General features: G+C 25.0%; 1 protein-coding gene across 3 annotated transcripts in view; it reads right to left on the bottom strand.

Annotated features, from left to right (window-relative positions):
* Positions 1-26,437, bottom strand: part of LOC112601012 (receptor-type tyrosine-protein phosphatase N2) — a 40,680-nt gene extending 14,243 nt beyond the window's left edge. For all 3 annotated transcript variants that reach the window (XM_025348406.1, XM_025348408.1, XM_025348405.1), the window contains exons 1-3: positions 26,318-26,437; positions 6,187-6,292; positions 5,028-5,057 (exon numbers count right to left, since the gene is read on the bottom strand). In XM_025348406.1, the coding sequence (XP_025204191.1) occupies positions 5,028-5,057; positions 6,187-6,262 (106 nt within the window). In that variant the 5' untranslated portion in view covers positions 6,263-6,292; positions 26,318-26,437. The remainder of the gene's footprint in view (positions 1-5,027; positions 5,058-6,186; positions 6,293-26,317) is intronic.
* Between the last annotated feature and the right edge of the window lie 238 nt (positions 26,438-26,675).

Below are 26,675 nucleotides of genomic sequence, written 5' to 3' on the forward strand. Positions count from 1 at the left end.
AAAGAGAGAGATGTTTAGATCACCTGAAATCAAACTTCAAGTACTCAGTAGACACTCAAGAAATTCTTTTTTTCTTTCTGTTAGTACTTGTAATATTATGAGATAATTTTTTTTTTTTTTATGAATAATAAATAGCATATTTATATATTTGTGTATAACATAAATAGTGGTTGGAAAGAAGGGTAAAACGATGGTCAGTAACCCACTCTGGGACGTTTGCGTTCCGAACTACTCTCCTGCACTCGACCGACTACAACTACGTCGTAACGCCAACGAGACCGATTCAGATGAGGGTAGAGTGTGGGTGGTGATGATTCTGCCCAGGCAGTGGTGCGATGGAGGGATGGTGGTATACGGCATATTGATCGAGGGAGGTTTTACGTAATTCTATATGTGGCTCCACCCGGTCGACATACCTCCGGAATATGATTCCCACGCACCCACATTTCCACCCTCTCACCCAAGACCTCAAATTGAAAACGATGCGATAAAATACGAAAACATTCACACACACATACACATACAAATATATTGCACTAGTGTATATCATATATTCATATGTATATAAAAAGATGTTTTCAAACGACGATACAAATGAAGACCATTTTATCAAAATGTGACTGTTATATAGGTACTGTAAAAGATTGAAGGCATATAATTTATTTACACGTAAATGTCACTACGCTGGTAGAGCCGTATAAGTGACAGTAAACGCATTACACTTATACATATAATTATGTGTACAGAATCAAGATAATAATAATTTTAAATACAATAATATGTATAATACTGAATAATAAAAATAATTATGCGTATGATGAGCGAACATGTCGGACATCCCTGTAACGTATACCAATAAATAATGTTAAAAACCGTCACTTCTGAAAACTTTACTCCACATCAGCACCATCAAATGCATACGCTATTTCGTTCTGTTTAACCTACAAATGTCTAATTTACAAATGATAGTAGGGCTTCGGGAAAAGTCCTTATTAAAAACCTCGAAAATTACTTCTCAAAGAGAAAACAAACTACTGCATGTATAATTATCACATACAAGATGAAAATCGATTGAAAAAATAAAAATAAAATGTGTATAACCTTATAATAGATAAGGCATACTTATCTAAATATCAATTGTAAATATATGTTTTTTAACATATATGTTTGTGTTTTTTTTTACATTAAATAAATAGACATCTGCAGTGGTCAAGTTTTTGTGCTCAATTCAATTGTGTGTGTAATTAAAATCTTGTTTATATAATTTGAAACTTAAAACGTACCAAATTAAAATAACCACGATAGCCTTGGCTTTTCCATACTGTTCTGTAAAATTGACCTCACTTGACTCGCGTTATTGTGAGTATAATGCAATATTACCACGCGTATATACGATATTATTTATACCCAGTCACGGAAAACTTCAAAGGGACATAATGTGTAACGTTTACCTGCGTGTGTGCTTTCGTCCTTGTAACGTATTTATAATGAGGCTTCTACACGTAGATCAAATATGTTGAAAGGATCTAAGAATACTAGAATTCCATACAGATAGAAGTATACAAACTACGTGTGTAGTGTATACAGGCTGATTTACCAAGAACACTCGCCCCCATTTTTTTTTTCAATAATACAATTATTCAAAATCCGATTTTTAAACTTTTAAATACGGTTAAGGAGTATGTTTTTAATTAATTGAGATATATGCATCGAATGTCTTACGGCAATATAAACTTCTGATTTTCAAACAAGTACTTTTTTTTGACTTAAAATTATACAGCAGATTATTTTTTTTGAAAATTTCGATGTAGGTGTCTGAATCATAAGTAGTTTTCGACATGTTAAACTTTATGTACTAATTAAAATAGACCATGATACTAATGGGGTGTTAAATGTGGTTATATACAATTAAAATAGATGTAAATTTAGTATCTGTTTAGTCATGATATTATTACCCAGTTATTAATCAAACAATATTATTGTAAAATGTCTGTAGATTAATATAACTTACCAATAATAATTTGCTAATTAATTAAAAACCAAATAATACTTATCCTTCCTGTTCTAACGAATATTTTATTTAATTTTTGTTTATAAATATTATATTATGTGCTTATTATGATAAAAACATTTTGTAATTTATTACTTATTGTTTTAAATAACAGATTGTAAATATATTTAAATAAAAGAAATAAAATATATTACATAATAAAGTTTATATTGTGTCTATAAGCATGTATTAATTATTATCCTTAATACATCACGTTGAATAACTACTTGTTCGAATTTTGATTTAGATAAATACATTTTTTTAAATTCATCTGCTAATTAATGTATTGTAAAAACGAAGTGGTTCTTATTTTAAAAATAGATATACCTTAGACATACTTTATTTGTAAATGGTCCAAAAATCTCAAGTATTCGAAAATATAATCCTTAAGTAGGTGTATTCAAAAATTATGAAAATTAGATTTGAATAACTACATTATTAAAGAAAATATGAGAGTGAGTGTGCTTGGCAAATAATCTTGTATAAGTCATTTGGACATGGTAATTTCGACGTAAGACGAATGTACAAAATTTTGGCAAATGTTAAATAGGGGTATTTATTTTTTTGTTTTGTTATAATTAATGATTTAAAAGTATAAAATATACCCATTTCACAATATTATTACCTTTATTAAAAATAATATATTATAATATAGTGAGTATTCGCCGAGAGACTTACGAAGTTAACGAATAAAAATTCTATTGAAGTGAATAGAATTGAAGAGGCAATGATATACTTGTTTTTTATTTGTATGTATGCCAAAAAACCAAGTGTAATCGAAATTATCATGTCCAAATGACGCATTATCATAATACAATATATATAATATTGTGGTAGGTATATTACAATATATATGTATGGCTATACTGAATATATACATGCGAGCAATGTCTATACATTATACAATATTACACTTTTCATTCGTTCTGTATCTCATAATTAGATATTGTTGTTGTTATTTAGGCCACATACCTTTTCTTTCCTTTGTAAACAATTCTTAAGTATGTAGGTATACCTGGTAGGATTTTTAAAGTAATTGAGTTTTCATAACTACAAAAACCTAATAATGGCTATAACGAGAAGTTTATTTTAAATTTGTGTTATGCTTAAAATAACAAAAAAATAATATATCAAGTCAAATAACGCTTATTTACTGTTTAAATATTTATTATATACTTGTATGGTTTTATTTCTCACATTTTATTTGTGTTCAGTACCTAATATTACAGTTTAATTTGATTTTATCGTTAGAGTAGAGATTATTATTATTATATGCATAATATATGAGCATAGGAGCATAGGACATAGATTAGTTATGTATTTTACCTTATTGATATAGCCACGTATTAAACGGATACATATTAACAATTAATCGATTAACTTAACCAGCTGGGTATTACTTCAAATATTATTTTTATGGTTCTAGTTTTTAAACCTTAATGACATAGATACTTAATTACTTAAAAAAAAAAAAATACTATTAAATTTAGATCTTAACTAGGACTGAATTATAGTAAAATTAATAATAGTGCCTAATAATAAATTAACAACTAGACTGTTGTGTATTTTTTTGAAAATTTCAATTGTTTGCCATAAGAACTTATTTAGGGTCTCACCAAAACTTCAGTTTTTTTGCCATAAGATTCCAATTGAGATCTCAAATGGTATTTATTTTTTTTAAATAAGATCTCTTTAAGAATCTCATTTACTAGGATTATTGTCGAATAGTTGAATTATGCAATGTAACCACTACACGCCGGTATTTTTATAATATCTAAATACGTTTTTTTTTGAAGAAGTTATGTTGTTTTCAAATTTATATTATTTTACTATACAAATATTATATATTATTATTATTATAATTACGTAAATACATAAATAAATATTTAATATGTTAAAATAATCATATATAACAAAGAATATACAAGTACATAGTACAGAATAGTTTTGAGATCTCTTATGGAATCTCATTTAAAATAAAAAATATTATTGAGATCTTAAATGGAATCTCAGTTAAAGGGTTATTTTCATAACAATCAAAAAATCAATCCCCAGTGCCATGAAATTTAATATGAGATCTCACGTTCTAAAAATTTTAAATCTCATTTAAACTCTTCTTTTTTACATCACTAAAATAATTGTGAAGTTTCGATATAAAATAACAAAATAAAATGCCTTACCACTTTTCAAAATTTTAGTCTAGTTTGCTCATGGCAAAGAAGAAAATGTTTGTGAGATCTCAAATTGGGTCTCATAGCAGCCAAGTTGTTAAATTAGTTTTTTATTCATAAAAATTTACTCAATATTACTCAATAAAATATGATATTTGCATTTGTATCTGTTTCTGGGATAATATAAATTTAAATGATTGAACTTTATAATAGGCATACCCTCTTAATTTTAATAATTAGCAAAGGCAGTCGAATACTTATAAGGTTTTTGTAAATTTAATTTTGGTTTTTTTATTTAAAGTTAAAACTAGCAAAAAGTAAATAATAATTATAATAATAGTAAGTAATACGTTTACGAATAAGAATAAATATATTTAAGACATTCGTATAAGATAAAAGTTAACTTATTATGTGATTATCATTATTCATTACTATTAAATTTTGATTTATAATTTTTTTTAGTTATTGAAATATGATTTCTATGTTATACTACTAATTAATTCGAAAATTAAAACAACCATTAAGTAAATTTATTATTAAATTATCTTACAAAGCATGAAGAATAAATATGAACCTTTAACTAATAGATATTATAATTTATAGTTTTATTAAAAGCTACATTTTTGATATTAGATACATTAATATAATTGTCACAAACATGCTAATATTGTAAATAAATAATAAAAAAAATGTTTAACATGCTTTTTAAGTCATTTTCTTCTATAAACTGTTGGGAGTCTATTATTATTGTAATTATTAATCGAAAGTTTAAATGAATTTTACCCGAATTTGTTAAATCAATTTACCTGTTCTCTTCTTCCACTCCAACGTCCGTCCTAATTGTCAGTTTTATGGTTGCATTAAAAGTAAATGAAAAATTACAATAATAAAAAAAAAAAAAAAGGAAATCATGAAACAATATATATAGAATCTGCCAGGATAAAACAATTTATTATGTTTTATCTTTCCTTTCATAGATTTATTTTGAGCACCGACGCAAAAAATGTATGCATAATGCTATAAAATATTTTTGAAAATAAAAATATATTTATATTAATGCGTATATAAATATTTCATTGAAAATTGAAAACACTTATGCATAATATTATTATTAACGTAAATTTATGAATTTATTTATCTAAATTATATTACACGTCAAAATGTGATGAAACCTGAGAATCAATCCAATCATTAATCATATAAATAATAAGTGTGTGTGTGTGTGTCTATTATAATTTGAAATAATAAATAATATTAGTTAATCCGTAATATACTAATATCGTTTTCAATTATTTTTTTATATAATGTAGTTAGCTATCAATCTGGTAAAAATCTATTTGTTTAAAAATATATAATTACCTATTGAATGCTTCAATATCGATTTGCAATGTACCTACATATTATATAGTATACTATAGATAAGAATATACTTATGATGATCTTAGTTGATGGATAAATGTAATACAATTTTAACATAATTTTTATGTATATAAAAATAAAATTTGGTGATATTTGTTTACGTTTTACATTAGATAGCCAAACGCACTGAATATAATTGTAGTTCTGATAAATTAATCGACCCAGTAACCAACAGTTTACAAAACAAATAACAAAATTAAACACGTTAAATTTAAATGTAAATAATTTAATTAATTAATATCGTGGAAATAAATTTTTTATTTGTAATAATTTTAACACGCACAAAATATCTTGTGAACATTTTAAAGGATTTATTTTTAATGATTTTATATTTATTAATCATCTTAATTTGAATATTAATAAATCATATTATATTCATTTAATAATAAAACTGTCTTTTTCAATATTTGTTTACCTATTTATTTGAGTAATGAAATTTTTAAGTATTAGTAGGTAATAATGTGGTAAATTTATAGTCTAAACAAATAAATAGTGACTGATATAAAGAATTAAAAATATGAGTAAAAGAAATTAAATATTACTTACCTATGTACCGTTCGCAGTGCACGCCACAAATCACAACCGTGATAATGAAAGCCGCTTTTATTAAAGGGCCAATCATGATCGGTTTAATTTTTCAGCATCTATATGGCTGGAAAAAAGTAATAAAATGAAATTTATTTAATAACCATATTTTTATATTTATCGATCATAATTATAATGTATAGACACATGAAAATATATGTGTATATGTATTATATTTACTTTATTAAATGCATTTAAAGGAAATAATGAAAATGTAAACATTTGGGATTTTTAAATATAGAATTTAGACATATGTTGAGTGTGTGTGTATATTTTTATTTGCATAGTTTGAACAACGTGACAGGCCATCATAAGCAAGTTGGTTAGGTAAACGAGATAAGCTTTCGGATTTGTTTTTTTAATTAAATTGTTACCAGTAATGTGTTTGATAATAAAGCACGTTTATCAAAATTGGTTTTTTTTCGTTAAAAATGTCAACGCAATTATTAAATACAACGTGTTACGTCATAGCATAATATACATATATTTTTATTGTATCTAGGCATTATAAGTGTTACTAATATTCTATGAGCGTTTTAAAAATCAAATAAAACTAGAATCTTATCCGCTACAATCCACGAAATTTGGCATTACAGAGAATATTTTCGTATGGACTATATATATATACCTATAACTGAAATATTTTACCTATACGTATAAGGTATAATAGATATAATGTATAACTATCATATTTTTTATTTTAGAAATTCAAATTTCAGAACTACGAAATAATTGGAACGATTTTTTATTTTTTATTTTCTAATCAGAACATAAACAAAATCATACCTATATAAATAAAAAAGATGTTTCATAAAGTGCGTAATTTTTGAAATGCGTGGGTTTTTTTTTTGCTTAAAGTGTGACAATTTTATTTTAATTATTTTTGTTATTTATCATCACTTAGATTAGAAGATAATTCGTTTTTATTGAACTTAATTATCATGGATTCAGTAGCTATCAGCGTATACTCGTATTGAAAACCCATTACAAAAATACCGAGTGCTCATCTGTGACTATCCATAAACTTCACAAGACATTTGGTCGTGTGGAAACTTTTACTGTATCAAAAATTCTGAGGTTAGTACGGAAATTTGAACAAACTGTTTCAGTTGAAACACAAAAAAGTACAGATCGAAACCGAATACAATTCTTACATAAATAAACATTGCGGCAGTGCATGAGAGTGTGAATATGAGTCCTGCAGAAATGACGGCCTGCAAAGACAGTAGAGGTAGACATATGGTGGATATAATTTTTAAACTTTAAATCGAAATGTATTTTAAGTGTAATAAAATAAAAAGTTTTGAATTTATTTATGATTTTGGCTGATTTATTGCATGTCCAAAAATTGCGTCCTTTATGAAACACCCTATATATATACAAGTAAAAACTCGATATTTCACACAATCGCAGCATTTTTATTATGACATCTTTCTATAGTTACGTGTCACATCTATAAACTGGATGACCTTAATGAATATGTTAATATTCGTATTTCCATTATTGCAACGACGTGTGTTACACCAAACTGCGGCAAACGATTTTTAAACGTTCAGCTAATTGCAGGCGGATGATACAAAGTCGATCAACTAGCTGAATAGGTACATAAATCAGGACGTATATACTCTTATGTGACAGCTACACGTTACCCTTTATATTGCTTACACATATAATATAAAGTGTATATTCAACATAAATGTTGAATGGGTATAAATGATTTAAAAAATTAAAAGTTAAGTACCTAGTTTTTATTTTCAGTAGGAATTTTAAGACGAATTATTGTCATGATAAATTATATCATAAATTTCGTGTTTAATAATTATGGCAACTTTTAAAAATTATTTACGTATGTAGGTATCTACTTTTGTTATAATACTTTATATAAACGTAATTTATAATATGTTTCGATTATCATACTGTAAATATAATGGTTTTTTTTCATTGTATTCCATCAATGGGTCGATTTTCTAATTTTCTTCTACGATTTGATTGAAAAAAATATACATTAAAAAATATATTTTGTTGTACATACCTATATATATATTTAGGCATGTAGAAATGGAAGTTCGATGACAAGCGATTCAATTCAGACGATTATTGCGTTTTACGATCGTTTGCAATTCAATGTAATAATAATAGAATGATATAGGTATACCATATTATATATGTATATTATTGACCCTCTTTCCTGATAGAAACGTAATTGCCATTCGAATCGTACGATTTCGTCCCTGATGACGGCAAATGGTAATATACATATATATTATATATTATACTATCCACTATTACGGCACGGCCGCTGCGCCTACACGATGACGTATTATACGATGTATGAATATTAAAAAGGTTTCGACGGGTGTTTTACCGACCGGTAATCGGTCAGTAACAAACATAAACCTGCGAATAAATTGTAATCTTGCAGGATTAACGGGCCCGGCTGCGAATAGTTATTGCAAATGTACCTATGTATAAACGCTGCAGCGAATTTGTGTGCATAATATACAGCGATTTGCCTATTATTGGCAAATTGAAGCCATTGAACTATACGTAATATATGTATATATAATGTTTGAACTTCACCGTGGGCACGAAATAAATATTCGAACAGTGTACAAATTGGGATTGATACGTTTTCTTTGCAGGCGGAAATTCGTACTGCGCCGGATTATACGTACGTAAATCCACTGCACCGATGGTTCTATGGGTTTTACAGCATTCCGCGTTGGATTTTTGTTGTCGATTTCAGTTTTTATGAAATATTTTGATTCTAAGCAATGATCAGTTGGAGTTTAGTATTATATACATTTACAGCTAATTCAGAAACGCCTAATGTCAGAAGCATATTTATGGGGGAGGGCGAATGGGGAAATCACCCCGGGTGCCAAATTGTAAGTTTCTTAAAGTGGCGCTGCGCTAAAAATTAAATATTTTTAAACTTATATTGCATCTAGGACGCTAAAATCGTAAATATGATTTTGCTTAATAGCAAATGAGGAAGCGTCCATAATATATGTGAAATGTACTGAGTGTCACTAACCGCCATGAAACGTTGTTTAACAGTCTTTTTTAACACACCTTCGTTTAGATCTTTTTATATCAGAACAGCATCAGGAAGTTTTTACAAATAAAGAAGAAACATAAAAAAGTAAACAGATTCTTTAAATAAGTCATTTAAAAAAACTTAATTTAAGGATCTAAAGTGTAAACTTTAAACTTCAAATCAAACCTGTTAATAATATAAATGTCTTTTATAAACAATGTATCTAATGATAAAGATCATTATTGACAGATTTGATATTTAGAAAATTTTGTTTTTGATGATTAGCGATCATTTAAACGTCGACAATAATAAAAATAGTAATGTATTCGATGTATCGCGTCTTGAAATCGGTTAAATTTTATATGATTTAAGTATATTTCGTTGTTGTAAATTCTGAAAATACTTTAGAATGTTTTAGTATATTTAAATATAATTACAATTTTAAACGATTAAAAATAATTAAATTTATTTAAAAAAAATAAAATAAAATAATAAAATACTAAAACAATAATCTACTTAATAATAGATAATACAACGGTTAACTCAAAAATATAAATATAAATAATTAATTGTTTTAGTTGTGATTATAATTAAATTGGTATTTACCTAATTAAATAGTAAATGTAAAGTTATATATAGGTAAATATTATTGTTCGTTTGAGCTAGGCTAATTTTCTACAACACTAATAGTGTGTATACATAATTCATAAAAAAAACATAGAACATTGATAGGCACTTTATTTCAATCCTGAGCGGTTATTTTTTTAACACTATGCATTGGTAGTAAAATGTTATATTATAACTTCGAACTTCGTCGTTAAAAAATTAAAAAATTGAAAATAACTATATTTTATTATTATAATTTTAGCTTAAAGTTTTTACTTTTTTGAATAACAGTCTATATATTTTTTTTACCATACTTCGAAGCTAAAGGGTTTTCTGGGAGTTCATGATGTAAAAAATTTGAATTTATAGCGAAAAGATGATTAGTTATAAATTGTTAGTTTTTATAAGCAGAGTAGAGTGTCAAAAAGGTACTTATCTCGCAAAATGTCTGTTCACTACTCTAATTGTAAATATTTTAAATACTAGGTACTAATAACAACTAAATAATTACTCGTTTGAAATTCAATATTTATCCGTTGAAGTTCTCAGAAAAAATATGCTGCTATATAGTATGAAAATATATGCTTTAATTTGAAAAAATAAAAAAAGTAATCAATTTGCAGGCAACGATAAAAAAAACAGTAAAACATATATTTTTTTACATTTTATTTTACTTTGTACTAAATTTAAATTACTAATGAAAAAATAATATTTTTAAAAACAATATTTCTTTCCGAGATAATGATGAAAATTGGCTGTTTAAATAATACCACCCTATATATAATTATAGTTCGCGATAAATTTAATATTTTATGTCGTGTAAACAAGTCAAGCAATCAGGTCTTTCACATTTTACATGCCAGTGCCGTGTTATACGTATACGTATATATTTTATATTATCGGATTATATATATATATATATAATATATATTTGTGTATTTGTGTATTATACATTATACGATGTCATTAAGTTTTATTTTATACAATGCATGCATATTGTTCTAATTTAAACATTGATCAGCTGCCCCGAGTTATATACATACTATAATATATTTTATATCATAATAATATTATAGTTGTACAGTATACACCTACATATGCGGGTAATCGTGTACGTATATTATGTTTAATTATAATGTTACATATTTGTTGTATGTAAACTCAAAAATATATTATGTAATACGCATGTACAATGTACATTATACATACCTATTATGAAAAAAACCACGTACAGTAAAATTTAGACAAAGTTGGACAAAAACGAGTTATAAAGTTTAATTTAAGCTAAAAAATTAAATTGCATAAAGAATTCATTATTTCTTGAAAGTATCTTCTAATTTATTGAGTTAAATTCTTTTGATTCTGTATAAATGATTATTTTTAAAGAAATACAAACATGACACGGAAATTATTACATAGAACAACATCTTAGAACTGTCAAAAAAAGATCTAAAAAACTCCTTTAACGAATTATCCCTGTGGTTCTCAAGACAGAAACTTATCCCGAATTCCATCAAAAGTGAAGACAAGATATTTATTTTGGATTTACAAGGATGATTTAGTGTAATACATAGGGGTATACCTAAACGAAAAACTAACTTTTACATCAGTAAAAAAGGATTTGTACATACGGATGAAAATCCTGTACCCTCTATTAAACCACACTTCAAAATGAAACGTTCTTCATATATATATATATATGCATACGGCTATAATAAAACCACTACTAACTAGTAACTTATGTATTGCTGTTTTCTCTATGAAAAAAAAAGAATTTCAAATTCCTAAAAATAGCCCTCAAAGCTCCTTTAAAGCAAACAATTGGACAAAGACATGGAATCAATATGGATAATCTTTGTGAAAACTTAAAAAAAAAAAAACCCGAATAAAACTAACGGAGCTCTCTATAATTATATTGGTGGAGAAACATGTAAGTTTAGGCTAAAACCATGTCTAACAAAAGATATCTTCCTAAGATCAACTGGAAAATTAATAAAGAAGATAATTTTTTATTTATTTATTTAGGTTTATTTGTATTTTGTTTATTGTAAATTTAAAGTTTTCTAAATAAATTTAAGATATTAAAAAACAAGTTAATAAAATAAAATTAATAATGATAATAATCAGAAATATTATTCATAATAATTTTTTATTATTAGGTATTAGAAATACTGAATTGAACACTTTCAAAATAATGAATGCACTATTTTTGAATTTAAGTTGGTATAAAAATAATGTAAATTAATACAATCGTATTTATATTTTCATAAAAATTATAATATTACCAAAATATAAAACTACAAATAACCCAGTTCAAAGTTAAAGTGACATAAAGAAACCACGATATTTTAACAAATTAATCCAAATAATCAATAACTTCTATTAGTAAGATTATATCACGGTATGACCTGCTTTTCTGTTACTTTTTTTTCATTAGTTAATCTAATTTATATTACTCTTAACTACATAGATTCTGTTTTGTGTACCTAAATTAAACTTTTATCAAATTTGCTTATCATATTTTCGTATAGATGGTAAATATTTCATAAAAAATAAAAAGTAACTTTTTGCTTAAATTTCATTTTACAGTTTTCTAAATTAACTGAATTTCATGAGTTTAAAAGTTAGTTAATTTTTCTAGCCTTGAACACTGGATTGATTATAGCATTAAATATTGTCTTGAAAACATTGCTGTTTTTGTTTTAAATCTATAAATTCAAATGCCATCACATCACAATATGTTCAATCAATATTAACATTATGCGGTTAACAATATTTGACATGTTATATAGAAATCACTGATCTAGGACTCTATTCATAATCCCTCGTTAATACGTTAATATAAGCTGTAATATTTTTAATTACAATATTTAATTTATTTTAGAAACCACTTAAAACAGGTTCAACAATTAATATTTTCGGAGGGCCATATTAGAAATTTTGAAATTTATCAAAGGCCATCAAAATTCAAAGAAAACATTTTTACATATTATATAATGATTTAAAAGTGCCATAGTGGCCTAGTGGCGTTAATAATAATAAATTAAAAAATGTAATAAAATACCAATTATTAATAACAATTCGGGTTATATTATTTAGTGGGAAATATGACAAGCCTTGCTCTCAACTAATTAAAGAAATTTGGTGTATGGTTCATGAACGTTACCTTCATTATTATTTAAAGATGTAAGCTGAGATCTAAACTTGTTCTTAATTCAATTCATTTTTGAAAATTCGAAGTCACAGATATACGTAAAGCCAAACATCATAAATATTTTCACTATTAATAATTTTAGTGCCAATTATTTCTTTTCAGACAAATATGTTAATCAAAATTAATCGTAGGAGTTGCTTTCAGTTTTTGAATACTTTTAATTACACACATAATTTAGAATATTATTAGTTTTGAATTCAATTATTTCCATTTGATTAGATGATTTGTTGCATTTAAAAACATTTACTTCTTTTTTTAACTCAATTACTATCAGACTATCAAGTTCAACTACTGTTTAATAGTTGTACAACGTTTTTAATTTTTTTGAAATCTATAAATTGTCTTAAGAATTCAGTCTTCAAATTTGCCATAAATTTGGTAAAATTATTAGTTTTAGTTTCATTTTTTTCATCACAATTTTTATTTAAGTTTGAAAAATGTAATTTTTTATTACCAGTATCTTGCAAAAATAATTAAAATTTTTTACAAAAATAGTTAATCTGGCCACCTTTAAGTTTTAAATCCAAAGAATTGATATGTTGAAATACATTTTCCAAATACAAAATACTTACTAGGTACGTTATTGTTGTCATTGATAAATTTAAAATAATGTTTGGCAACCGAATATGTACTCCATAGGCATGGATAGACTTCCGAGTTAGGTATGGTTAAATTAAATTTGAATTCTTCTCCCCTCTCCCCGTCACGGTTACACAAGAAAAATATGCCTATGGGCAACCATTTTATTTTTAATCGTATAAATATCTATAATTTTGATTTATTTTGTCATCAATTTTTTACAACTTTAACGCCTTATTACTTTCTTAGATAACAAGTACCTACTCAACTACACATAAAAAAAAGCTCAGATAGAGCTAAAGCCCAATTAGCTTAAATATTGCGCATGTCTATAGTGTACTCTTAATAAAAAGTAGTTCAATTGCACTTAGTAAATCAAAAATCTGTTCAAAACGTTAAACGTTACTTTTTCTCAGTCACCTAAAATTATTATCTTGTAATGAATTGTTATAAACTGTGTACCGAATCCTTGAATTGTCTGTACTAAAGTAAAAATTTAGCACGTATAAAGTTAATAATACTCATGAATCATGACCGTCTTTGAACTTTCTTCCAAACACGAATCCAGCTTATAGTAGAAAACACTATGATGAATGCAACGGTATGATAAAAGATCAGGGTTGCACTTAGGGTTATTTCTTAATCTTCGAACAAAATCACAATTAATTAATGAGTGCCAACCATTGTTGGTATACCGTCGTTAATAGTATCAGAGATAATTTTTTTTCAAATTTAGTTTTTCCATTTTTAAATACGAGTACATTATTACAATTTACAGCGTCATACAAATTGTTGCCTTTGATGATCCCTGACAATAGAAAAATTGTCATTTAATGTAAATTATTTATTTGAAGTCTCATGATGAAGTTTAATATTGAAAACTTTTAAAACAGCAAGTCAAATAAGCTGACAAAGCCCTTGTAAAACAATATAATTCCGTTCACTCTGGCAAAAACAGTTTGTTTACAAATTCAACTTTACTTATTTTTTTATTCATGATCAAATAAAAATAAAATAAACATGTATCAAGTAACAACGTGGTACAACGGAAATAAAGTCAACATGGGTTAGTGGTAATTGACGGAATATTATCGATCGTCGGCGTATAATCGTCATTTTCCACAGAAAGTCAACCAATTAAAACTTAAGATACGAGCGAAAATATATGCTTGGTAACCGGTAAAATCTAATGAATAAAAATAATAAATTACAATAACACTTTAACGTAATTTTTTTTTGTATGTATTTTATTATCAGTGTTTACTTTTTTATTCTTGCCTGTGAGCCAAATGTGGCTGGTGAACCACCATTTGATGATCGCTGGCTTAGCAAATAATGTACAATTGTTATTTACAATATTTAGAAAAATTACCAACACATAATAATTATTACTAATATATTACTGAGGTATTCAAAAAATAATTCTTATAATGCCGATATTATCCTTAACATAGGTAAATAAACATAATTATGATAAATGCATAATAAAATAATTTAAAATTTAAATCATCATGTTATTATCATTCACGTTATATAAACATTATAAACGATATCCATGTAAATATACTAGGTATTGTCAATTGTCTATCTGTCCATATTTTAATGTTAAAAATTTTTGTTAAAATTTAAAAAAAATGGAGTTGCTTCACCGAAATAAAAGTAATAATCAGTCCACTAATTTAATATTTAATATTAGCGAGATATTTATAGATATAAATAATTGAATAAGCTGCTAAATTATGTATTACTGATTCAAACTTATTATATTGTTGAACGACTACGTTATGTTTTAATATATGCATTAAGCCGATTATTGTATTACTGATCAAGCTATACGTCAAGTATTACTGTTAATTGTCAATACAATCTATAGTTGAACGGCGCAATGTATAGGCAATAGAGGTACATCATTATTAAATAACAACACCAGAAAGTTAGATGATTATTGATTTGTGGAACTTTTAACTTTTCGAATAGTATTTAAACTATGTTTTGTTTTAATTTTGATTTTTATTAACTACTTGTTAAAAATGAATCATTTTAAGTCATTTAAATTTTTTTGAATTATTCATTATAGATCCATCGTGACAATCCACTTGTTATGTAACCCTTGTCTGGTTTATTGAAGTTGTTGAAGTCGTGAAAGACGTTGAAAAATTAACTTTTTGAAATAACGACATTTTTTTTTTTTCAATTTCACTAAAAATAAAATTTTTTCAAAAAAATATTCTTCACTTTATTAGGTCTACATTTTACCTTTAAACTTGCTTCAACTTTATTATTTAATCAAATGTTTATAAAAATCTCATAAATGTATAATTTATGAATTCCATATAAATTATATTAAATCTAATTGATAATAACAATATAATTTTGTAATTTAATTAGCGAAAAATAGAAATTATAGTAAACTATGGTTCAAAAAATATATTTTATTTTAGTTTTGTTTAAAAATCTAGAAATAGATTTTATAAAATTAAAACAAGTTTTTTTAAATTTTAGAAAATTTTAAATATGTAATATTATCAATTTGAATGATTAAAATTTTAATAAAAATGATTTTAAAGAGTATTAAATAATTAATAGACATTTTGCTTTTAATTCTAAACTAAAATAATATAAATTAATTTTAACTTTATTTATAAAATAAAAATAATGAAATAATAAAAATAAAGCATGTGTTTTGAAAACTAAGTTTATTCAAAACTATAAAAACATAAAATTATGTATTACAGCCATAAGTATAGAGAACCTTGTCTATGATAAAATATTATGCACTTTATTTAATATTTATTTTTTATTTTTGGGTCGTTGTAATTTTAACTGTGTTATATTATAATATATGTAATATTAATTGTTTTAAGTGAATTTATAGTTACAACGAATATAAATGACTATATAAAAAAAAAAACTCTTGAATATGAAAAAATCCATGGTTTAAGTTTCATGTGTATTTCTTATTTTAATTTACAATGTTTATGTTATTTAAAATTGTGTATAATTAATAATCTAAAATAATAAAACCTTTAAATATCAGTGCCTATCATGTTTTAAAATTATTATTATAATTTATTATAAGTTAATAGGTTTATTTATAAGTTCAATAAATTAAAATGTCATGAATATAAATAAAATAAATAATCATACATGGAATTACTTTATCCTGGATTTTTTCAAATTTATAGGTACATAATAATTAATGACAGAAATAAAATTAAACATAAAACACATTATATCATATATTTACTTTTCAAAATCAAATTCAAATGATTTTTTATGATTTTTATGTTCTTACTGTTTTATGTTTACAACATATAATAATTAAATGCTATATTACAGATTCAGATTATATAAACACACTTTAAAGTGTATTTGGCACTTAGTTAAAAATTATAAGATGATAATTGAAAATTAAACGAGTTAATTATGACTAAGTTATGTAAATTATAACACAGTTATTAAAGTTTTCTTTAATAAATCGTATTGTTTATTTTAATACAACATTGATATATTTGACGTAATATAGTTAATACAATTATGTTAATACGGCATTGACGGCCAACTGCATAGTAGGTACTAAAAACGGAATAATGTTATGTATAAAATATAGATTATACAAATAAGTTATATCGTGTTTGTTATTATTATTATTATTATTATTACTTTTTTTTATTAAAACGTTATATCAAAAGTTTTTGATGATAAATATTTTTAATCAAAAATAGTCAATAAGACTGATCTAATAGTTATTATTGTACACTTTACATTATGACGATAGTCAATAGATTTTACATGATATAATTTTTCAACGGCCAAGACAAAAATGATTATCTACAACAGATAATATTTTAGATTTATATTGTTTTAAAACTAAAAAAAAAAAATGTTGTTATACATTGTTCATTATTAAATACATATTATACGTTCTTTTAATTAGTATCTAATAATTTATTATTGATATTATTATGTAAATGCCTTGAATATTTTTCTTCTATCTAAATTCTATAGCAAAGTCGAAATCACATGCTATTTTATTAATTGACTAATAAATACATATTATCATAACTTTTAAAATCAATACACAATTTAAACCATTATTTTTAAATGTAAGTACTTCGCAAAGAAATACGTTTCGTGTTATAAAATTCGTGACGTTATTTTATTTTCCTCAGGTGAGATAGCGTGCATGGTTTGCACGTTTGTAGCTGTGTGTTATTTATACAGGTGCACGTGCATAATATATGTCTGTTGTCAGAAAAAATAATTGTAAAAATTCAAACATTTTTTACCCACAATCACATTACTATAGTTTTCACTTGAACCATATTGTATAAAGAACTATCCTGCTTTAAGATAACCAAATGGAACTAATCTGTGAAAAATGATCGAATTTATTATTTAAAAATTATGACTAAAGATAATATATAAATATCTGATGACCTAGTTTTTACCATGTAGGTTTGACTTTATTGATTATGGACTATATCAAAAACTTTAAACATAAAAATAAACTTATTATTAATATTTTATTACTTACAATACATATTTAAAAAAAAGTTTATGACCATCTATAGTTATATTCTATAGATTGTATACACATAAAAAGAATAGTAAAATTATGTATATTGTATATTGAATTGGAATTTCATGAATTATAAAAACGAAGAAGAAAAGAAATTTGTTAGGATCTTATTATATAGTCTTCATGAGTGAAATCCCATGTAAACTTATAGTAAATCTAGTTAAAATTTAATTACTTAGATTTCTTAATCATTTCACCAGCAATAGCTTATCCTAACTAAATTACTGAACTCGTTAAGTTTGTTTATGCAGTAATTTATCAGAAAGCTTTAAGTTTCAAACTCAAAGAAAAATCTATAATAAGTATTTCCGATAGGGACTTGATCAGAATGTAATATTTATACTTGGTATAAAAAGATTTACGAATATTATAAAGAGTTATGAATCCAAAAACTAAATGTTTAAATCTAAAATTCCTAAAAAGAACGGCAATTCTTGCGTCCCTGTTTACACTTAATATTATGTATTGTATTGTCTTAAACCAGTAAAATTCTGGAATAATTAAAAAAATAAATAAAACAATTAATGAATAATAAACATTTTTATTTTTAAATTTTGATAATATCTTAAAACTGTGAACTATACAATTTTATACAAAATAGTCAATAATACATTTGTGGCAATGTATAAAATAATCATTAAAATATAAATGTTATGATAAAATATATTACATTATTAACTAATTGGAATGTAGTAATAACTACACAAATTACTAAACATAATTTTATAATCAAATTATAGAATCGCTAGGCTTTTTACAGTACATTTTGGAAAATGAATCGAAAGATGATTAAAATTTGTTATAAATATTATACATACTGGTATATACATAATTTTCGTTTTACAAAACGATTTTCTTATATTTGTTCTGGATAAAAACAGGGTTTTAGTTTCTATCTCTCAATTAATCAGCAAACCTCTTCAAGCTAGAAATTCTCTCTATACTTATAAAAACAGATTAATTGTTGTATTTTATTGTTAGTCGTACTTTAAGTTGCACCTGTTTTTGATATAATATATGAATGATTCGATTAAAAATATTAAAAACAGTTTTAAATCTTATCAAGTTGGTTTGTATGAAATGATGTACTTAACACCAAATTTAACCTATTTTTAATCAAATATATATAAACTATATTAAACAAGTTCATCGACCAAATAAAACATGTTCGTAAACATGCAGGTCACCTACATTATGTTATTATATCATAATAATAATGAAAAAAAAATTATACAAATTAGATTTGTTATCTTATATTTATAATGTTGAAAAATATATTATCTTTTGTACGCTGTTTACTAGCATTAAGTATAGACGACAAAGTCAAAAATATTTTATAATATAAAAAAATAAAATTCCGTATTTTATAAAATAGGTAGTTGGTACCTAATATACTACTTCTCAGACCTCAGCTGTATATTTGTGTGCTTCTGTGTGTCCACTGCTATTTTCAAGATGGTAAATTAATATACTTAGGTATTATACAGACTACACGACTACATTATCTATATCCTATATAATAATATTAACAATATTATACTCTTACAGTCGAAAAATGGTATTAACTCCCTCAGTATGTGCACAGTACACTTATCAGTTATCAATTAACTACATTGGTTTTAGTTACATTTACGGATCCATTTCGATAATAAGTCAATTGTCAATTATATTTTATACGCTAGGATAAATTTATTGCTTTAAAATATATAACTCGACATGTATGTATATGCGTGTAAACGATGTACCTAGTTACTAAAAGTAAAGTAAAATGAAAATCTGTATTTATAGATGTTTGATAGCTTAAACACTAAGGTATATAATTCGTTTAATATAACAGTGTTAATATATAATTTTAATTTATTAATTAAAAAACACATACCTAATTATAATACAGTAGTTTTTTTCATCCAATTATATTTGTTATTATATAGTTTAAAAGCTATTTTTATACTTTAAACAACTCAATTTATAGTTATTATGAGAAGATAAATTAAATTAGAGTTTGAAAATGTAAGATAACCTTTATTGAAATTTCTTTAAAATCAATCATGATTAATTTTCAAAAGTTTTGTTTGACAATACTTTATCATGCAATTAGTTACTAAAAATATTGAAAATTTAGTAGAAAACAAAAAAATAAAAGATTCTCATACTTTTTAAATACTTTGATTCTAGAATGTTTGTAGTATATTGCAATATTGTATAAAACCCGTATTTATGGTACTTTTTTCATATGTATCTGATATCATACTTGGGAACAGTAAAAATACTTTAACCAGATTTTCAACTTTGAGAGCGGTTTGTGGTAAAAAATTGAATCTAGTCGATTTTGTAAGACTAAACAGATTTCAACAAAATAAATATTTTGCTCTTTATGTTGTAATTTAAAATTGAAAAGACTTAAAATGTTTATCAAATATTTATATTAGTATTTTTAAGACATGCTATCATTTTCAAAAAATTTTGCTTTTTTTATTTTATTTATAGCAATATAATAATATTCGAATTTTTTATTTCAGTATAAAAAAATTATTTTAGTTTATGAGTAAAAAATCTTGAAAATTAATATATAATTCTTCATAAGTTGTTCTTAGGTATATCGATCAAAAATTAAATATGATATTAAATATTTTATTGACATTTTTTTTTTTGTCATACATTTCAAGTTAATATTTTGATAAAAACTAATACATAATCGAAGAATAATGATTTAAATTTTTGGTTGAAATCAAAAAATATTATTCGAAGTGACTTCATATTTTTTATTATTTTATTTATTAATATTTACTGTACTTAATGCAATTTTCCAAAAAATTAGATTCATTTAAAGGCTTAAGACTATTTATATTTTTACTGCATATCATTCAACGGTACATGTTATAAGTTAATAGCTGGTAATAATATTTTATGAAATAATATTAAAATTAAAATTGATTCAATTTACCATATTTTATGGTATTACAAATAATAAGTATATTACTAAATACAATATAAATTTTACTCTTATGATAAAATATGCTTAGAAATTTAGGCTGTTTGGTATTTTTTATTTTTAATTTTATTGTATGCAAATATGCAATTGTCTTAAATTTTTAACTTGTGATATTAACTTAGGTACTCAATGACAAGATACACTTGACGTCTTCTAAATAGTAGAGGGATTTCACGGGAATTTTTTATGGAGATTTAATTTTTCAAATAAATATGTTTTTATATTTATATTACATTATACAGGCATTAATAATTTATTATTTTATTTCTTTCTAATAGTTTAGTTGAGAAAACTTAAATATTTATTCATAAAAATATCATTCAAAATAATTGAGGTTTATAAGTAAGATTATTTAGATTTATATACTATAAAATCCATTAGAACATGTAAATAATACAAATAATTATTATGTGGTTATAAAGAGTAGCTAAATTTTTTTTGGTTAATAATTTACGAGTTTTATATTATCCGATTTTCAAAATTCAACATGCGTTTTGTAACAATTTCGCCTAAACTAATAAAAAAATATTCCTCTACTATCTATAGTCTATAGTAAACAAACAACTTCGTTACAGAAAATCAGAATTCAATAGAAAAATTGTATCAAATCAAAAACATATAAATATCTAGCTAGTAGTTTTAATGATAATAACAAAGCATATAACTAATATACCTAAAGTTAGAAATATTTTGAATAAATGCAATTGTTAATAAATATTTTCGTTGTATATAAATATATAAACAATTAACGGCCTAGCTATAAATACACAAAATGTTATTATAACTTGTTTCTTGTTTAGGTTACCGATAGTATAAAGTACAATGCAGTTAATGTTGTGTGTATTTTAAACTGTATTATGTGATAAAATGTAGTTGATACTGAGTAATAAATGCGTACATGTATTTAATACATTTCATTGAAATCCTTCGCTCGAATACCTTTGGAACATGACTAGTGAAAATATAAATTTCTCTACAGGAAAAAACAAATTCAGTGTAAACGATGATGTATAAATTTAAATGATAACAGATTTTATAACGTACGTCAGGTATCTAAAATTAAAAAATAAATACTACATTATTTCATAGAGCATTTATAGTGATGCTAAAATATGGCTTCGAGAAGTATGAAATCTGGAAATATATTTGTACAGTCATAAGAAAAAAAAGGAAAATAATCTTTATGTATATACTATATATATATATATATATATATATATATATATGAAATAATATCGATCGGTTTTATTGCAGTGATAGATATATAAGAGTGTATTTATTCGCCGTATATTGATATCTTTGAACTCGTTTTTTTTTATTTGTTAGTATTTTTGTTTTAACAAATTTTTTTGTTTTTACATGGTTTTAACAAATAAAGTTAAAGTTGAATAACGTATCAGATATTTCATACGCAAATCAGCACATGTTGTATAAAACAAACAATATCACCTTTATATCCTACTGATTAAACAGCTAGGTGATTTATTAATTATAGTAAACACTAATTTTCTTGAAAAATAAATGTACTTAATAATTTGAAGAAAAACAATTTTATTTAACCATGACATGTTAAGCTTTATAGGTTATTGAATAATATTATACATTTTAAAATGTTTATCTTGTACAACTTTTTTTCTTGATTATTTCAGAATTTTATTATTATATTTTGAACGGAACACCTAATTAATTACTTTTATATAAGTTTTGAACTCTTTAATAAAGGGAATAAAGTGCAGGGATACAAACTCGTAAAATTTCGGCGTACTATTTGTGCTCATCTAAACTTTAATAACTATTTACTTATATAAAATTAAATTTCTATGTAAATATCAAAAATATAAAATAATTATATTTTGTATTCGAAATATGATATGAAAAATGTATGCTATAATTCAAAAACGTAAAAATAAGGCAAAAAACGATAACACATATTATAATAAAAATAATATGATTTTAAAAACGTTAATATTATTTTAATAATGGGTGTTGATTGATAAGAATAATTTATTTGTTTATTTATTGAGAATTTATAATATATTACACTATAATATAACGTTTACTGTAAATAATTAAAATCGACATAGATATAAATGTGTAATGTATCGTAATTTTATATATTTTAAATTATACTATAGAACTATTAATGATCTCCGAAAATATGTCTGATAAATGCTTATTCAATTGCCGTCAACTTGTTAACTTTTAATAATTGTTTTCATATACTTACTTAAGTTAACCTAAGTTCAGTCTATACTAGTTCAGTTATTTTGAATCCTTATATGATTATCAGTTCTACTCATTGTTTACTAATTGAATTACACTTAAATTTGTCACTATACTATCATCTCGGTGTTTTGACACTAAAGTCAAGTTAATTTCTTTTATTTTTAATGGCTCCTTTGATGTACATAATCTATTAAATATATTTTATGTTCTTTCTTACCATGTTGAAAACCAGACTCTTTTTTTATATTATTTTTCATTCCACTTCTTATGATCATAATTATCCTCTTTACTATGTGCTTTGTTACATTAATGGTATACTCTCAAGTCTCAATGTGTCTAATCTCAAATATTTAATTTTGTTATTGTATATAATTATTGCAATATATCAGATATTATTTACTATCTAAGTCTAATTCTGTTATATATTATATAATTATATTATTTACTTATAACATTGTCGCTTAACGTTAGTAAATAAATAAATTATACATTCAATAACTAAGTAAAAATGGTAAAAATGAGATCATAGAATACCTAAATTTTAGTAAATAAACATTACAATGCGTAACTGACAAATGGTCTTTGATTTCTTTTCGATTAAAACACAAACGTTATACGTGAAATATCACACTCATATAAGATATTGTACAGATTAAGTATTTATTGCTAAAAGATAAATACCTAATAATATAACAGTTAATCTTAATGTTTGTGGGATTAAACAACACCGACAGTCTGTATTAACATCAAATACTCAACAAAGAACAATTTAAGTGAATAATATGATAATATGCTTTTCTAAATACCATTTTAGTGGTATTATTGTTAAATAATTAAATCTAATATTTTTGTCGGTATTATGAATATACTATATGCATAAAACTGTAAATATATACAATATATTTAGGTATCTATTTTATACGATATGTATTGAGTGATAGTTATAATGTATTCATAATGTTATATTGTATGTAGAACAGTAGGTACGTAAATATTAAAGTTAATATAAATATGTCTGATAGAATAATTATTTTTTTTGAAAGTTGTTATATTATTTAAAATCCGTATCTACTAACATCGTTTTAAAACATATGTTTTAAACTTCTATAAATTGTTTAAAACGATTAAAAATTTATATTTAAATTTAAAACCTAATAAAATCTAGTTGGATATTGTATTTAAAACATTTTTTTTTTTTTTTTAGTCTTCTTATTGGAATATTGAATGAAAATAATTTTCAAAGATAAATACTAACAACATTTGCAGTATGTAATAATACACTAAATTTAAGCAATTAAAACTTAGAATATTTTTGGTTTTTTGATAATAAAATAAATTATACACTAATCTTTTGCACAGTACAGTCGAACATCAACAGTTGGTCGTTGTTGACGCACTACAGTTACTACCGTGATCACGGAACTAATTTTTCATATTACGTTTTTATTACGAATCTATTAAGTGCACTAAAGTGCTTATTATTATATAGTTAAGTAATATAGCGAGTATAATATAGGTATTCAATATACTATGCTAGTATAGATACAAAAATGTCATTTGTCGTAATACAACAACAAATATTATAATCGTATTAAAATATTATAATATTATTAAAAAAAAAAAAAAAAAACACGAAAACTAACGATATCGCGCCTCGATTGGCCTGTGAGTTATCGCTAAAAACAGCTGGATTGCTGACAACTGTTTTGAGACTATCTCTACCGGATACACGCAACAGTAATACAACAAGGTTCGCCGTAAAGCGTTTGGAACTCAAACACAAGCAGTATAGTGTACGTACGTCTATCGTAGCAATATAGCTGATAACAGCAGCTATACACCAAAAACCGTAGAGAAAATCGAACTCATAACGAGGTTAATACTTAGCTTTATTATTGTTGTTGTTGTTGTTGTTAGAGACCAATAACCAGCTGTAGCTACAGGTGCGACTGCAGAAAGGTAGTCGCAGTGCATAAATTATAAAACACAATAGCGTATATAGGGGTGGGAGCCCCGCTCAAATTATATTATTTATTTAGTTTCTGAGAAAATAACAAAAGCGCTAATACACAACTATAATTAATTATAATTTATAACCAATAATGTCTATAATATATATATTATAAGAACATAATATGAAGACATGCTGTACGGAAAAATATAATATGGCAGTCGATTCTTGACAACTTAAAGTTCGAACGAATGAAAAAAACGACGTTCATCGAAGATATGCGATCAATTTTTAATAACTACGATCAGTCTGACCACAAACCAGGTCTAAGATTTAAATTATCAAAAACAAATACATTATATAAGCTAAAAAAATTTAGGAGGCTATCGGATTTTGACGTAGGTGCAACGTTACAATGACAATAAAATTAGCCAACGGCGCAAATAAATCGGCTTCGGAATCGATTCCGTAGCGCAACCCTGACTATCGCCATTACCATATGGTAGGAACGCTACGGGGAGACCTGCGAACTCGACGCCGCGGCGTGCGCAAAATATATAATACGTAATATTACGATTATGGTAAATGTCCATTACACATTATTTGCGCTATATTTGGGACTGCCGTTCGGATGCGAGAACGGTTATCATAATTATTATCGGCAACGACTAAATCGTCATAAGTGCAGTGACCATTATCATTAGTGTATAATATTTAAATTAGGACGGACGTCCTGTTTTAATAATATTACGTTTACAGGCGCGTCGCGGTCGCATCGACAACATGACAATAATACTATTATCATTATTCATTACCTATATTATTATTATATTATCATTCGAATCGTACGACCGATTATTATCATTATCACGATTATAATATTTTATTATGCAGTCACTCACCTGGTACATAATGTTCGACAATGCGCACGATCATATAATAATATATTATGTGGGTATTTTACATGGTGTGCGGGCGCGACGGACCGCAGTGAAATGTGTTGTACGTCCGCGACCCGACGACGTTCGACTGGATGTAATGTTTTGTTTTCGTCCGCGCCGTAGGTGGCAGAGCTTTCGACCCCTCCCCCCCATTTTCCTACAGTCCCGTTTGCCAGTGCGCTCCTCTTCTTCCACCACTCATCACCCCGCAGTCGAGACTTACCATCGGCCGGGCCACGATGCGCGCAGTTACTTTTTACATACCGCTCCGCCCATCGTATATATATATATATACATATATGTATATCATATAAATATA

The sequence above is a fragment of the Melanaphis sacchari genome, unplaced genomic scaffold (genome assembly GCF_002803265.2).
Source record: "Melanaphis sacchari strain LSU unplaced genomic scaffold, SCAv2.0 Contig74_pilon_pilon, whole genome shotgun sequence".
In the NCBI taxonomy this organism is placed as follows: Eukaryota; Metazoa; Arthropoda; class Insecta; order Hemiptera; family Aphididae; genus Melanaphis; species Melanaphis sacchari.